This window comes from Carcharhinus amblyrhynchos, unplaced genomic scaffold (genome assembly GCF_965287045.1).
Source record: "Carcharhinus amblyrhynchos unplaced genomic scaffold, sCarAmb.v2.hapA scaffold_69, whole genome shotgun sequence".
Lineage (NCBI taxonomy): Eukaryota > Metazoa > Chordata > Chondrichthyes > Carcharhiniformes > Carcharhinidae > Carcharhinus > Carcharhinus amblyrhynchos.
The window spans coordinates 85,001-102,370 of NW_027649809.1; the positions used below are offsets into that span (position 1 = coordinate 85,001).

Genomic DNA, 17,370 nt, shown 5'->3' on the forward strand with positions numbered 1-17,370 from the left:
TTTAGCATGGCCAATCCACCTAACCTGCATCTTTGGACACTAAGGGGCAATTTAGCATGGCCAATCCACCTAATCTACATATCTTTGGACACTAAGGGGCAATTTAGCATGGCTAATCCACCTAATCTACAGTTCTGTGGACTCTAAGGGGCAATTTAGCATGGCCAATCCACCTAACCTACGCTTCTTTGGACACTAAGGGCAATTTAGCACGGCCAATCCGCCTAACCTACACTTCTTTGGACACTAAGGGCAATTTAGCGCGGCCAATCCGCCTAACCTACACTTCTTTGGACACTAAGGGACAATTTAGCATGGCCAATCCACCTAACCCATGCATCTTTGGACACTAAGGGGCAATTTAGCATGGCCAATCCACCTAACCCATGCATCTTTGGACACTAAGGGGCAATTTAGCATGGCCAATCCACCTAACCTGCATATCTTTGGACACTAAGGGGCAATTTAGCATGGCCAATCCACTTAACCTACACATCTTTGGACACCAGGGGACAATTTAGCATGGCCAATCCACCTAACCTGCACATCTTTGAACACCAAAAGGCAATTTAGCATGGCCAATCCACCCAACCTGCACATCTTTGGGCACTAAGAGGCAATTTAGCATGGTCAATCCACCTAACCTATACATCTTTAGACAATAAACGGCAACTTAGCATGGCCAATCCATCTAACCTGCACTCGTTGGACACTAAGGGGCAATTTAACATGGCCAATCCACCTAGCTTACACATCTTTAGACAATAAACGGCAACTTTGCATGGCCAATCCACCTAACCTGCACATCGTTGGGCGCTAAAGGGGCAACTTAGCATGATCAATCCACCCTAAACTGCACTGTCACTGTCTGTGGGAAGTTCGCACATTCTCCTCATGTCTGCATGAGATTCCTCCAGGTGCTGTGGTTTCCACCCACAGTCCAAAGTTGTGTGGGTTAGGTTAGGTTGATGGGCCTTGATAAATTGACTTCAGGGTCAATTTCGCACGCTTACCAGGGTAAATACGTGGGGGTTACATGAATAGGGCCTGGGTGGGATTGTGGTTGGTGCAGATGCGATGGGCCGAATGGCCTCCTTCTGCACTGTTGGGATTCTAGGATTCTATGATCTTTGGAAAGTCAGGGCAATTTAGTATGGCAAATCCACCTAACCTGCACATCTTTGGACACTAGGGGACAATTTAGCATGGCCAATCCACCTAACCCATGCATCTTTGGACACTAAGGGCCAATTTAGCATGACCAATCCACCTAACCCATGCATCTTTGGACACTAAGGGGCAATTTAGCATGGCCAATCCACCTAACCCATGCATCTTTGGACACTAAGGGGCAATTTAGCATGGCCAATCCACCTAACCCATGCATCTTTGGACACTAAGGGACAATTTAGCATGGCCAATCCACCTAACCTGCATATCTTTGGACACTAAGGGACAATTTAGCATGGCCAATCTGCCTAACCTCCACATCTTTGGACACTAAGGGGCAATTTAGCATGGCCAATCCACCTAACCTACTCATTTTTGAAGTGTGGGAGGAAACCAGAGCACCTGGAGGAAACCCACGCAGACACGGAGGGGGGTAACGTGCAGATTCCACACAGACAGTGACCTGAGGCCAGAATTGAACCCGGGTCTCTGGCGCTGTGAGGCAGCAGTGCTAACCACTGTGCCACCGTGCCTCCCCATTGTTGTGGCACTCTGAACTACTCTGTCTCTGTCTCTGTCTCTCTCTCTCTCTGACAGAGCGTGGTCATGTAATCTAGCGCACCACATTTGGCGGACCAGAGTACTGCAGACAGAATGAAGTGACAGAAACAGTGTAATGGCCCTCTCCATATCTAGACCAAGCCTAGGTAATTACTTAACACCAGCCTCAAACTTCTGTGCAGTACTGTACTCAAATAGTACACGGTGGACTCGAACCTGCCTCGATCAAGAACTGAATTCCACCAGCTGATGAGGCAGGATTCGAACCTGTTTCCCACTCCCCCCCCCCCCCCTCCCTCCCAATATCCCTCAATCCCCTTAGCCCCAGGAGCTATATCTAATTTCTTCTTGAAATCACACCACGTTTTGGTCTCAACTACTTTCTGTGGGAGCGAATTTCACACATTCACCACTCTCTGGGTGAAGAAATTCCTCCTCACCTCAGTCCTAAAAGGTTCGCCCCCCTTATCCTCAAAATATGACCCCCTAACTCTGGACTCCCTCATCGTTAGGGACACTCCATATGAGGGCAGCAAGATGGCACAATGATTAGCGCTGCTGCCTCTCAGCGCCCAGGGAACAGGGTCGGGTCACTGTGCGAAATTTGTACGTTCTCCCCCGTGTCTGCATCATAGAGTGACAGAAGTTTACAGCATGGAAACAGACCCAACTTGTCCATGTCACTGGTTTTTTTTAAAACCCCTAGGCTAATCCCAATTGCCCGCATTTGGCCCATATCCCTCTACACCCATCTTATCCATGTAACTATCTAAATGCTTTTTAAAAGTTAAAATTGTACCCACCTCTGCTACTACCTCTGGCGGCTTGTTCCAGACACTCACCACCCTCTGTGTGTGAAAAAATTGCCCCTCTGGACACTTTTGTATCTCTCCCCTCTCACCTTAAACCTCTGCCCTCTAGTTTTAGGCTCCCCTACCTTTGGGGAAAAGATATTGACTATCTAGCTGATCTGTGCCCCTCATTATTTTATAGAACTCTATAACGTCACCCCTCAGCCTCCTACGCTCCAGAGAAAAATGTTCCAGTCTATCCAGCCTCTCCTTATAACTCAATCCATCAAGTCCTGGTAGCATCTTTTCTGCACTCTTTCTAGTTTAATAATACCCTTTCTATAATAGGGTGACCAGAACTGTACACAGTATTCCAAGTGTGGCCTTACCAATGTCTTGTACGACTTCAACAAGACGTCCCAACTCCTGTATTCAATGTTCTGACCGATGAAACCAAGCATGCCGAATGCCTTCTTCACCACTCTGTCCACCTGTGACTCCACTTTCAAGGAGCTATGAACCTGTACCCCTAGATCTCTTTGTTCTGTAACTCTCCCCAACACCCTACAATTAACTGAGTAAGTCCTGCCCTGGTTCAATCGACCTTCCCTAAAGGAACCAGATGGGTTTATCCTGACAATCGATCCCCACATTATAGGAAGGATGTGGAGGCATTGGAGAGGGTGCAGAGGAGGTTTACCAGGATGTTGCCTGGTATGGAGGGGAGGTCCTAGGAGGAGAGACTGAGGGATTTGGGGTTGTTTTTGTTAGAAAGAAGGCGGCTAAGAGGGGACCTTATTGAAACATATAAGATGATTAGAGGTTTAGATAGGGTGGTCAGTGATAGCCTTTTTCCTCGGATGGAGAAAGCTAGCACGAGGGGGCATAGCTTTAAATTAAGGGGTGGTAGTTATAGGACGGATGTCAGGGGTAGGTTCTTTACCCAGAGGGTGGTGGGGGAATGGAATGCCCTGCCTGCTGCAGTTGTAGATGCGCCTAGTTTGGGGGCGTTTAAGAGATCCATGGATAGGTTTATGGATGGAAAGGGATTGGTTTAGGTTAGAGGGTCATTGCTTTTCTCTTAATTGGTCGGCGCAACATCGTGGGCCGAAGGGCCTGTTCTGCGCTGTAACGTTCTATGATAGATCCGCAATCCCAGATTTTGATTGAATTCAAATTCCACCATCTGACAAGGCAGGATTCGAACCCGGGTCCCCAGAACATTAGTTGAGACTTAAGAATCAAGCGACAATGCCAATAGACCATCACTTCCTTTGAGTTCTTACGCTCTAGACACCATCGATGTTTGTGAGCTTACCTGTCTACATATCGGACGGTACTTGGCCAAGGACTCTGGGCCAAAATGGCCAGATCTGACGTATCTGCGCACTTTGACCTGAGGGAAGTCAACCTTGACAAGGTCCAAGCAGTGCTGTTGGATGTGGCCAGCGATCCCTTGGCCTCGTTCCTTTGCTGCCACTCTCAGTCCTTCCACCACAGCCGTGCACCCATCATCCAAGATGCTGGCTGAGACAAGGGCAACCTGCGAACAACGACACATAACTCCTTTAACACATACAACAGGTTAGCCATGGGGAGGCAGTGGCCTAGTGGTATTGCCACTAGGCTAGTAACCCAGGCCAATTCTCTAGTAGACCCAGGTTCGATTCCTGGCTTGGGTGACAATCTGGGAGTTCATAAATTCATGCTTTTTCCAAATATATATATACAATTCATATTTATGTGTATAAAGGACCAGAATTAGGCCATTCGGCCCTATCCCTCTGGAATCATAGAATCCCGACAGTGCAGAAGGAGGCCATTCGGCCCATTGAGTCTGCACCAACTGCAATCCCACCGAGAGCCTATCCCCACAATCCTACATATTTACCTTGCAAACTCCCCTGATACTAAGGGATAAATTAGTATGGTCAATCCACCTAACCCGCACATCTTTGGACACTAAGGGGCAATTTAGCATGGCCAATCCACCTAACCTGCACATCTTTGGACACTAAGGGGCAATTTAGCATGGCCAATCCACCTAACCTGCACATCTTTGGACAATAAGGGGCAATTTAGCATGGCCAATCCACCTAACCTGCACATCTTTGGACACTAAGGGGCAATTTAGCATGGCCAATCCACCTAACCTGCACATCTTTGGACACTAAGGGGCAATTTAGCATGGCCAATCCACCTAACCTGCACATCTTTGGACACTAAGGGGCAATTTAGCATGGCCAATCCACCAAACCTGCACATCTTTGGATGCTAAGGGACAATTTAGCATGGCCAATCCACCTAACCCGCACATCTTTGGACACTAAGGGGCAATTTAGCATGGCCAATCCACCTAACCTGCACATCTTTGGACGCTAAGGGACAATTTAGCATGGCCAATACACCTAACCTGCACATCTTTGGACGCTAAGGACAATTTAGCATGGCCAATACACCTAACCCGCACATCTTTGGTCACTAAAGGGCAACTTAGCATGGCCAATACACCTAACCTGCACATCTTTGGTCACTAAGGGACAATTTAGCATGGCCAGTCCACCTAACCTGCACATCTTTGGACACTAAGGGGCAATTTAGCATGGCCAATTCACCTAACCTCCACATCTTTGGACACTAAGAGGCAACTTAGCATGACCAATCCACCTAACCTGCACATCTTTGGATTGGGAGCAAACCGGAGCACCCAGAGGAAACCCACGCAGACACGAGGAGAATGCGCAAACTCCACACAGACAGTGACCCAAGCCGGGAATCGAACCCAGGTTCCCGGCACTGTGAGGTTGCAGTGCTAACCACTGTACCACTGTGCCGCCCTCGAACATATTTACCCTGCTAATCCCACTGGTACTGAAGGAGAATTTACGATCTGAATAGTGACCCTTTATTAGTGTGCTTTAAGAATCTAGATCCTTGACTTTATAAAAATTATTTTATGGGATGTGGGTGTCACTGGCTGGTTCCAGCATTTATTGCCCATCCCTAGTTGCCCCTTGGAGGGGCAGTTGAGAGTCAACCACATTGGCTGTGGCTCTGGAGTCACATGTAGGCCAGACCAGAGTAAGGACGGCAGATTTCCCTCCCTAAAGGGGGCATTAGTGAACCAGTTGGGTTTTTTCAACAATGGCTTCATAATCATTTGGATTTGATTTGGTTTGTCATTGCTATATTATTGATGGGCGGCAGTGCAGTGGTTAGCACTTCACCGCGCCAGGGACCCGGGTTCGATTCCCAGCTCGGCTCACTGTCTGGGTGAGTATGCACCTTCTCCCAGTGTCTGCGTGGGTTTCCTCCGGGTGCTCCGGTTTCCCTCCCACAGTCCACAGGCTGGTTAGGCCATGCAAAATTCTCCCTCAGTGTTACCCGAACAGGCGCCAGAGTGTGGCGACTAGGGGATTTTCACAGGAACTTCATTGCAGTTTCAATGTAAGCCTGCTAGTGACATTAATAAATAAACCTTAAATTTTATTGTCACATGTATTGGGATATAGTGAAAAGTATTGGTTCTTGCGCTCTACACAGACAAAGCATACCATTCATAGAGTACATCGGGGAGAAGGATTTGATTTATTATTGTCACATGTATTGGGATACAGTGAAAAGCATTGTTTCTTGCGTGCTATACAGACAAAGCATACCATTCATAGAGTACATGGGGGAGAAGGATTTGATTTGATTTATTATTGTCACATGTATTGGGATACAGAGAAAAGTATTGTTTCTTGCGTGCTATACAGACAAAGCATACCATTCATAGAGTACATGGGGGAGAAGGATTTGATTTGATTTATTATTGTCACATGTATTGGGATACAGAGAAAAGTATTGTTTCTTGCGTGCTATACAGACAAAGCATACCATTCATAGAATACATAGGGGAGAAGGATTTGATTTATTACTGTCACATGTATTGGGATACAGTGAAAAGTATTGTTTCTTGCGCACTATACAGACAAAGCATACCATTCATAGAGTACATAGGGGAGAAGGATTTGATTTATTACTGTCACATGTATTGGGATACAGTGAAAAGTATTGTTTGTTGCGCGCTATACAGACAAAGCATACCATTCATAGAGTACATAGGGGAGAAGGATTTGATTTTGCTATACAAATGCAAATCGTTCCTATTTCATTGAACTGAACATTGGCAATTAGCCTGTGCACTCAAACAACGTCGTAAAAGTTTATTGCAAAAACCTGTCAGCTAAGCTCTGACGAACTCGACAAGTTAATTATTTGCTTGTTGTTCTGATCTGGTAAATACGTAACGAATGGAACTGCTATTTCTTTCCATTCATTGACTAGGTTTGAAGTTCACCAAGATATACCTTCTGCTGTGTCATGCAGGTGGCACAGTGGGTTAGCACTGCTGCCTCACAGTGCCAGAGACCCAGGTTCGATTCCTGGAGCAGTGTACCTGGTGAGTGTTGGATTTACTTTGAACGTTTTTTGACTGCATTTCGGGTTCGCGGGGTTTCGGTGAGTACTTTTTACTTCCATAATGGAAGTTAGGCGGAGGGCTAGTCGGGAAGGGAGAGCGGGGGGGGGGGGTATAAAAAGAAGGCAGTGATAGACAGCGGGCAGCGTTGGGAGCGGGCAGCGGAGTGAGTGGGGAGCTGAGTGAGAGTTTGGCTCGCTGGGCTAAGGCGAGGGCAGGCTGAGACAAGGTGAGCTGCAGTTTCTATATTTCCCGTGTTGCATTTCGGCGCATACAAACCCAAGTGAGGTTGGGACATGGCAGGGGCTATAGGGAGGAGCGTTAACTGTGTTAGGTGCCGCATGTGGGAGTTCTTGGTGGCATCACGTCTCCTGAAGGCCCACATCTGCGTCAAGTGTTTAGAGCTGCAGCATTTGAGGGCAACTAGAGGTGCGTTTAGAGGATGCATTTCTGGTTAGGGAGAATGAGGAGTTAATGGCTACGAACCATGAACAAGTGGAGGTCCCAGGGGCTGAGGAACAGGATGGGTGGATAACTGTTAAGAGGAAGAAGAAGAATAGTCCAAAGACCACCCCGGTGGCCCCCCCCAAAAGGCATCGACAGGGGGACAAAAGGAAAGACAGGAGGGCCAGAATGATTCAGAGGGATGGAAGGGGGCTGGCAACGAGATAGTGGTGGGCTTTGGGAGGGTTAGAGGAATCGATAGGCGGTTCTGTGGGCAAAAGCGTGACCCCAGGATGGTGGTCTGCCTCCCTGGAGCAGGGGTACAGGACATATCGGAGAGGATAGAGGGAATTTTGAAAGGGGAGGGGACCCAGGCAGAAGTAATAATAACACGTAGGAGAGAGGGACATAGAAAGGCAGAGTAGGGCAGATGTACGCAGGTAATTTAGGGAGTTGGGGTCCAAACTGAGGAGCAGGACCTCCAGGGTAGCATTCTCTGGGCTGCTGCCTAGTACCAGCAGGGCTAGGAATAATGAGATCATGCAGCTGAATGCGTGGTTGAGGGATTGGTGCAAGGTAGAGGGCTTTAGTTTTGTAGACCACTGGGAAGTATTTGTGAGAGAAGGGCACCTGTACAGGAGGGATGAGGAACATTTGAATGGGAGGCGGACAAATGTCTTAGCAGGGAGGTTAGCTGGAGTGTTTAGGCAGGGCTTAAACTAATGGGGGGGGAGGTGGGGATGGGACTGATAGCTCATTAGACACTGGGGTGGGGAGCGAGTTGGGTGATAGGGTAGGTTTGGGTGAAAGGAAAATTATCAGGGGGAAGGAGGTTCCGAGTGGGCCTGGAGGGTTGGACTGCGTCTGTTTCAATGCGGGGAGTGTGACGGGTAAAACGGATGAGCTTAGGGCCTTGATGTTCGTGAGGAATTTAGATGTGGTGGCAGTGACAGAGACGTGGTTAAAGGAAGGGAAGGACTGGCAGCTGAATGTTCCTGGGTAGAAGGGTTTTAGGTGTGACAGAGGAGGGTTGAAGAGAGGTGGTGGGGTGGCATTGTTAGTTAAGGAGCACATCACAGCAGTGCAGAGGGAGGACAATATGGAGGAGTTAGGGATTGAGTCGCTGTGGGTGGAGTTGAGGAATAAAAAGGGAGAGATTACGATGCTAGGGGTATACTACAGGCCACCCAACAGCCCGAGGTCAGTGGAGGAAGGTATTTGCAGAGGCATTTTAGATAGGTGCAGAGAGAATAAGGTGGTTGTAGTGGGTGACTTTAACCTTCCTGGAGTGGATTGGAAGGTGCCTAGAGCGGGGGGTACAGATGGGGAGGAGTTTGTAAAATGTGTGTTGGAAGGGTCCTTGGAGCAGTACGTAACTAGCCCGACTAGGGAGGGGGCTATACTGGATTTAGTGTTGGGTAATGAGCCGGGGCAGGTGGTTGAGGTTGAGGTAGGCAAACATGTGGCTAACAGTGACCACAAGTCCGTCGACTTTAGGATAAAAATGGAAAGGGATGGGTGCTGTCCGAAGGGGAGGGTGCTGAACTGGGGGAAGGCGAGCTATAGCCGGATTAGGAGGGAGCTGAAGGACACTGATTGGGAGGGGTTGTTAGCGGGCAAGTCCACGTTTGGTAAATGGGAGGCCTTCAAGGGCAAACTGATAATGTTGCAGGAAAGGCATGTACCGGCAAAGAGGAAAGATGGGAAAGGCAGGATTAGAGAGCCGTGGATTACAGGGGGTATCGAAGACTTGGTCAGGAAGAAGAGAGAGGCATATGTTAGGTCGAAACGACTGGGAACGGAGAGTGCGCTGGAGGAATATAGAGAGAGCAGGAGGGAGCTCAAAAGGGGAGTTAGAAGGGCGAAAAGAGGGCATGAAATGGCTTTGGCTGATAGGATTAAGGAAAATCCAAAGGCATTTTACTCTTATATTAGGAACAAGAGAGTGGTTAGAGGGAAAATTGGTCCTCTTCGGGACAAAGGAGGGGAGCTATGCATCGAGTCTGAGGGAATGGGGGAGATCCTGAATGAATACTTTGCGTCGGTATTCACGAAGGAGAGGGGTTCGGTGTCTCGTAATGTCTTGGAGGGAGCTGTAGACCAGTTGAAGGAAATATCCTTTACGAGGGAGGAAGTGTTAGGGTTTTTAGGTAGCATAAAAACAGATAAAGCTCCGGGGCCTGATGGTATTTATCCCAGGCTGCTTAGGGAGGTGAAAGATGAAATTGCTGGGCCTCTGACGCAAATCTTTGTCTCTTCTTTGGACACAGGTGAGGTCCCAGAGGACTGGAGGGTAGCTAATGTGGTACCGCTGTTCAAAAAAGGTAGTAGGGATAACCCTGGTAATTATAGGCCGGTGAGTTTGACATTGGTGGTAGGAAAATTATTGGAAAAAATTCTTAGGGGTAGGATGTATGAGCATTTGGAGCGTTGCGATCTGATTAGGGATACGCAACATGGCTTTGTTCGGGGGAGGTCTTGCCTTACGAATCTGGTAGAATTTTTTGAGGTGACAAAAACGGTTGACGATGGACGAGCCATTGATGTCGTCTACATGGATTTCAGTAAGGCGTTTGACAAAGTCCCTCACGGTAGGATGGTAGAAAAGGTTAAGGCTCATGGGATACAGGGACAGGTATCTAGATGGATTGAAAACTGGCTGGGCAACAGGAGACAGAGAGTAGTAGTGGAGGGGTCCTTTTCTCGCTGGAGGTCTGTCACCAGTGGTGTGCCGCAGGGCTCAGTACTGGGGCCTCTCCTCTTTGTAATATATATAAACGACTTGGAAGAGGGCGTACGTGGTGTGATCAGCAAGTTTGCAGATGACACCAAGATGGCAGGATTGGCGGATAGCGAGGAGGATTGTCAGGTGACACAGCAGGACATAGACAGGTTGGTATATTGGGCAGATAGATGGCAGATGGAATTTAATCCTGACAAATGCGACGTGATGCATTTTGGAAGGAATAATGCAGGGAGGAGTTACATGATAAAAGGTAGACCGATTAAGAGTATAGAAATACAGAGGGACCTGGGAGTGCAAGTGCACAAGTCTCTGAAGGTGTCAACACAGGTAGAGAAGGTTGTGAAGAAAGCTTACGGTATGCTAGCCTTTGTAGGAAGGGGTATAGAGTATAAGAGCTGGTGTCTAATGCTGCAGTTGTACAGAATGTTGGTTAGACCGCATTTGGAGTACTGCGTCCAGTTCTGGTCACCATACTACCGGAAGGACGTGGAGACCCTGGAGAGAGTGCAGAGGAGGTTTACCAGGATGTCGCCTGGTATGGAAGGACTGAGTTACGAGGAAAGATTGGAAAAACTGGGGCTCTTCCCCTTAGAAAGACGAGATTAAGGGGGGATCTGATAGAGGTGTATAAAATAATGAAGGGAATAGATAGAGTCAACAGTGGCAGGCTTTTCCCCAGATTGGGGACAACTATTACGAGAGGTCACAATCTAAGGGTGAGGGGGGAGAAGTATAATTTGGATACTAGGGGAAGGTTTTTCGCGCAGAGGGTCGTGGGGGTATGGAATGCGCTACTGAGTAGGGTGGTGGAGGCAGGCATGCTGGACTTGTTTAAGGTTTACTTAGATAGACACATGAGCGAAACAGGGATGGAGGGTTATAGTAGACGGTATTAAAAAGGGTCAGAGCCTCGGGACGACACTGGAACTGTAATATTACATGTTAATGTTTTGTCTCTTTTAATCCACAGGCGCTGGTCCACCTTGTTGTCTAACGAGGGGCATGCACACGGTGGGTCGTGCGTGGGCTGCTCTCGGATGTTTCGAGAGTGGCCTAGTACTTCACGTCGTTGTGTGTGCTTAATCCTGGACCAGCAGATGGGCACCACAACAGCTCAGTGACTATCACTGCTAGCTGTGCAGATACATGGATTTGGGCCGGTGTCTGGGGGAGTTTGCGTATTCTCCCCGTGCTTGCGTGGGTTTCCTCCGGGTGCTCCGGTTTCCTCCCGCACCCCAGAGATGTGCTCTTAGGCTGATTGGTGTACCAAATTGACCCTACACTATTCTCCCCTGGATCTGGCTACATTAGGGGTTCCACTCACATACACACAGGGCAAGGTAGGTGTAGGAAGATGCAGCGGCGCGGGCTCGTTGGGCCGAAGGGCCTGTTTCCCGTGCTGGGTTGTTCTTTGTTCTTTGTATCCCTCTCTACCCATCGTACCCATGTAACTGTCTAAACGCTTTTTAAAAGATAAAATTGTACCCGCCTCTACTACTACCTCTGGCAGCTTGTTCCAGACACTCATCACCCTCTGTGTGAAAAAATTGCCCCCTCTGGACCCTTTTGTATCTCTCCCCCTCTCTCCTTAAACCTCTGCCCTCTAGTTTTAGGCTCCCCTACCTTTGGGAAAAGATATTGACTATCTAGCTGATCTGTGCCCCTCATTATTTTATAGACCTCTATAAGATCACCCCTCAGCCTCCTACGCTCCAGAGAAAAAAGTCCCAGTCTATCCAGCCTCTCCTTATAACTCAATCCATCAAGTCCCAATAGCATCATAGTAAATCTTTTCTGAACTCTTTCTAGTTTAATAATATCCTTTCTATAATAGGGTGACCAGAACTGTACACATTATTCCAAGTGTGGCCTTACCAATGTCTTGTACAACTTCAACAAGACGTCCCAACTCCTGTATTCAATGTTCTGACCGATGAAACCAAGCATGCAGAATGCCTTCTTCACCACTCTGTCCACCTGTGACTCCACTTTCAAGGAGCTATGAACCTGTACCCCTAGATCTCTCTGTTCTATAACTGTCCCCAGTGCCCTACCATTAACTGAGTAAGTCCTGCCCTGGTTCAATCAACCAAAATGTATCACCTCGCATTTATCTAACTTAATGGGCAGAACAGTGGCACAGTGATAGCACGGCTGCTTCACAGCTCCAGGGACCTGGGTTAGATTCCCAGCTTGGGATCACTGTCTGTGTGGAGTTTGCACATTCTCCCCGTGTCTGTGTGGGTTTCCTTCAGGTGCTCCGGTTTCCTCCCACAGTCCAAAGGTGTGCGGGTTAGGTTGTTTGATAATGCTTAATTGCCCCTTAGTGCCCTGAGAAGTGTAGGTTAGCGGGATTAGTGGGTAAATGTGTAGGGATGGGAGGGTAGGGCCAGGGTGGGATTGCAGACTCGATAGGCCGAATGGCCTAATTCTGCACTGTAGTGTTTCTATGATTCTAAACTCCATCTCTTGTTTCAGACTGCCCCGCATGGGGGAAACATTTGGTCTACATTTACTTTATCAATCTCTTTTAGTATTTCATATACCTCAATCAGACTCCTCATCCAGGGCGGCACAGTGGTACAGTGGGTTGGCACTGCTGCCTCACAGCGCCAGGAACCCGGGTTCAATTCCCAGCTTGGGTCACTGTCTGTGCAGAGTCTGCACATTCTCCCCGTGTCTGCATGGGTTTCCTCTGGGCGCTCCGGTTTCCTCCCACAGTCCGAAAGATGTGCAGGTTAGGTGGATTGGCCGTGCTAAATTGTCCCTCAGTGTCCAAAGATGTGCAGGTTAGGTGGATTGGCCATGCTAAATTGTCCCTTAGTGTCCAAAAATGTGCAGGTTATGTGAGTTGGCCATGCTAAATTGTCCCTTAGTGTCCAAAGATGTGCGGGTTAGGTGGATTGGCCATACTAAATTGTCCCTTAGTGTCCAAAGATGTGCGGGTTAGGTGGATTGGCCATACTAAATTGTCCCTTAGTGTCCAAAGATGTGTAGGTTAGGTGGATTGGCCATGCTAAATTGTCCCTTAGTGTCCAAAGATGAGCAGGTTAGGTGGATTGGCCATGCTAAATTGTCCCTTAGTGTCCAAAGATGTGCAGGTTAGGTGGATTGGCCATGCTAAATTGCCCCTTAGTGTCCAAAAATGTGCAGGTTATGTGAATTGGCCATGCTAAATTGCCCCTTAGTGTCCAAAGATGTGCGGGTTAGGTGGATTGGCCATGCTAAATTGTCCTTAGTGTCCAAAGATGTGTAGGTTAGGTGGGTTGGCCATGCTAAATTGCCCCTTAGTGTCCAAAAATGTGCAGGTTAGGTGGATTGGCCATGCTAAATTGTCCCTTAGTGTCCAAAGATATGCAGGTTAGGTGGATTGGCCATGCTAAATTGTCCCTTAGTGTCCAAAGATATACAGGTTAGGTGGATTGGCCATGCTAAATTGCCCCTTAGTGTCCAAAGATGTGCAGGTTTGGTGGATTGGCCGTGCTAAATTGTCCCTTAGTGTCCAAAGATGTGCAGGTTAAGTTCAAAAGCCAAAAAACACAGGGCAAGAAAGAGATAAGAGATGAGCTGAAAGCGATAATTAAAAGAGAGGTTGATGAAGACAAACTGGAAAGAGAGAGAGAGAGCGATGAACGAGAGCAAGAAGGAGCAGAGAGTGATGAGACATGAAACATAGAGGAAGGGAGATATATATAACAAAAAAGATACGGTGGCAGAGTGGTTAGCACTGCTGCCTCACAGCGCCAGGGACCCGGGTTCGATTCCCTGCTTGGGTCACTGTCTGTGCGGAGTCTGCACATTCTCCCCGTGCCTGCGTGGGTTTCTTCTGGGTGCTCCGGTTTCCTCCCACAGTCCGAGAATGTGCTGGTTAGATGCATTGGCCGTGCTAAATTCTCCCTCAGTGTTACCCAAACTGGAAGTGTGGTGACTCGGGGGATTTTCACACTAACTTCATTGCAGTGTGAACGTGCGCCTACTTGCGACACTAATAAATGAGCCTTCTGAACTCCAGCGAGTACAAGCCCAAACTGTTTGATCTCTCCGCATAGGTCAACCCTTCCATCCCCGGAATCAATCTGAGGAAGTTCATCTGAACTGCTTCCAACACCATCAAATCCTTCCTCAAATAAAGGGACCTAAACTGAACCCAATCCTCCAGATATGGGTCTCACCAGCAACCTACGCAACTGTAACAACACTTCCCTACTTTGACACTCCAGTCCCCTTGCACTAAACGCTAAAATCCCATTTGCCGTTTTGTTACGCGCTGCACCTGCACACTGACTTCCTGCGACTCATGGACAATGACACCCAGATCCCTCTGCCCGGACACATTCTGAATCTGCTTTGCAATAAAATAATAACTCTTTTTTTTGGTCTAATTGGGGGAGAGGAGAGTGGTGTTTGGAATTGAGGTGAGGAGACATTTCTTCGTAGTGTGTTAGACAGAGTAGATTCAGAAAGAATGCCCCCGTTCCAGTCCAGAATTAGGAGGGGTCATAGTTTGAGGATAAAGGGTAAACGCTTTATGATTGAGGTGAGGAGAAATTTCTTCACCCAGAGGGTGGCGAATGTGTGGAATTCACTCCCACGGAAAGTCGTTGACCATAGAATATAGAACATTACAGCGCCGTAAAGGCCCTTCGACCCTCAATGTTGCGCCGACCTGTGGAACCAATCTAATGACCCTCTAACCTAAACTATTATCCATATGCCTATCCACTGACCATTTGAACGCCCTTAAAATTGGCGAGTCCACAACTGCTGCAGGCAGGGCATTCCACACCCTTACTACCCTCTGAGTAAAGAACCTACCTCTGACATCCGTCCTATAATTACCACCCCTTAATTTAAAGCTACATCCCCTCGTGTTAGCCGTCACCATTCGAGGAAAAAGGCTCTCACTGTCCACCCTATCTAGCCCTCTGATCGTCTTGTATGCCTCAATTAGGTCACCTCTCAACCTTCTTCTCTCTAACAAAAATAACCTCAAGCCTTTCCTCATAAGACCTTCCCACCACGCCAGGCAACATCCTGGTCAACCTCCTCTGCACCCTTTCCAATGCCTCCACATCCTTCTTATAACGCGGCGACCAGGACTGTACGCAATACTCCAAGTTGAGGCCAAAACATTGTGTGATTTCGAGAAGAAATTAGCAATCGCTCTTGGGGCTAAAGGGATCGAGGGATAGCGGGGTGCAGGATCAGAATATTGGATTAGCCATGACCAAGATGAATAGTAGAGCAGGCTTGAAGGGCCAAATGGCCTCCTCCTGCTTCTAGTTTCTACGGGAGATGTGCAAAGTTAAGGTTCATTTATTCGCCACAAGTAAGGCTTGCATTAACACCACAATGAAGTTACTGTGAAATTCCCCTAGTTGCCACACTCCGGCGCCTGTTCGGGTCAATGCGCCCTAACCAGCATGTCTTTCAGGTAGTGAGAGCACCCGGAGAAAACCCACGCAGACACGGGGAGAATGTGCAAACTCTACATAGACAGTGACCCAAGCCGGGAATCGAACCCGGATCCCTGGCACTGTGAGGCAGCAGTGCTGACCGCTGCGCCACCGTATGGTCAACTCGATGAGGGACGGTCACACTTACCACTTGTCCTTTCTTTTTAGCCAGTACCACCCTTCGATGCGGCTCCTTCAGCCAAGTGTGGTACCTGACGGGAAGGTAATCCAGGCCGCCGTAAATACCTTCAGAGATGGACATGACCGCCTCAAAGTCGGCCTCCTGGGCGAGGCAGAACTCTAGGCCGTGGCTCGCTCCTTCCATCTTGGGCACCTTGTCGGTCAGAACTCGGCAAACCTGGGGATGGAACGGGGCTCCACTCATCATAAAATCATAGAATTCATAGACTCACAGAAGGAGAAGGAGACCATTCGGCCCATCGAGCCTGCACCAACTCCTATCCCATCCAAGCTCTATCCCCGTAATCCAACATATTTACCCGGCTAATCCCCTGACACTAAGTGACAATTTAGCATGGCCAATCCACCTAACCTGCACATCTTTGGACACTAAGGGGCAACTTAGCATGGCCAATCCATCTAATTTACACATCTTTGGACACTAAGTGACAATTTAGCATGGCCAATCCACCTAACCTGCACATCTTGGACACTAGGGGGCAATTTAGCATGGCTAATCCACCTAATCTACACAGCTTTGAACACTAAGGGACAATTTAGCATGGTCAATCCATCTCACCTGCATATCTTTGGACACTAAGGGGCAATTTAGCATGGTCAATCCATCTCACCTGCATATCTTTGGACACTAAGGGGCAATTTACCATGGCCAATCCCCCTAACCTACACATCTTTGGACATGAAGGGGCAATTTAGCATGGTCAATCCATCTAACCTACACATCTTTGGACACTAAGGGGCAAGTTAGCATGTCCAATCTGCCTAACCTATACATCTTATACATCTTTGGACACTAAGGGGCAATTTAGCATGGCCAATCCGCCTAACCAACACATCTTTGGACACTAAGGGACAATTTAGCATGGTCAATCCATCTAACCTGCACATCTTTGGACACTAAGGGGCAATTTAGCATGGCCAATCTGCCTAACCTATACATCTTTGGACACTAAGGTGCAATTTAGCATGGCCAATCCACCTAACCAACACATCTTGGACACTAGGGGGCAATATAGCATAGACAATCCACCTAATCTACACATCTTTGGACACACAGGGAAAATTTAACATGGCTAATCAAGTGAATTTAGACATCTTTGGGCACTAAGAGACAATTTGGCATGGTCAATCCACCTAACCTGCACATATTTGGGCTGTGGGAAACCCACAGAGGAAACCCACGCAGACATGGGGAGAATGTGCAGACTCCCCACAGACACAGTCAGCTGAGGCCGGGAATCGAACCCGGCTCCCTCGCGCCGTGAAGCTGCAGTGCTAATCGTCGAACCCTACAGTGCAGAAAGAGGCCCTTCAGCCCATCGAGTCCGCACCGAACACAATCCTATCCAGGCCCTACCCCCATATCCCTACATACTATACCCACTAATCCCTCTAACCTACGCATCCCCGGACACTAAGGGGCAATTTCTTCGCACGGCCAGTTGACCGCACATCTTTGGACCGTGGGAGGAAACCGGAGTACCCGGAGGAAAACCCACGCAGACCATGAGGAGGACGTGCAAACTCCACACGGACGCT

At 48.3% G+C, this 17,370-nt stretch overlaps 1 protein-coding gene across 1 annotated transcript in view; it reads right to left on the minus strand.

Annotated features, from left to right (window-relative positions):
* LOC145337747 (histidine N-acetyltransferase-like) overlaps positions 1–16,105 on the minus strand; it is a 16,961-nt gene extending 856 nt beyond the window's left edge. Inside the window, exons 1-2 of the mRNA XM_080182587.1 lie at positions 15,779–16,105; positions 3,841–4,065 (exon numbers count right to left, since the gene is read on the minus strand). Of these exons, the coding sequence (XP_080038713.1) occupies positions 3,841–4,065; positions 15,779–16,018 (465 nt within the window). The 5' untranslated portion in view covers positions 16,019–16,105. The remainder of the gene's footprint in view (positions 1–3,840; positions 4,066–15,778) is intronic.
* Positions 16,106–17,370: the final 1,265 nt, after the last annotated feature.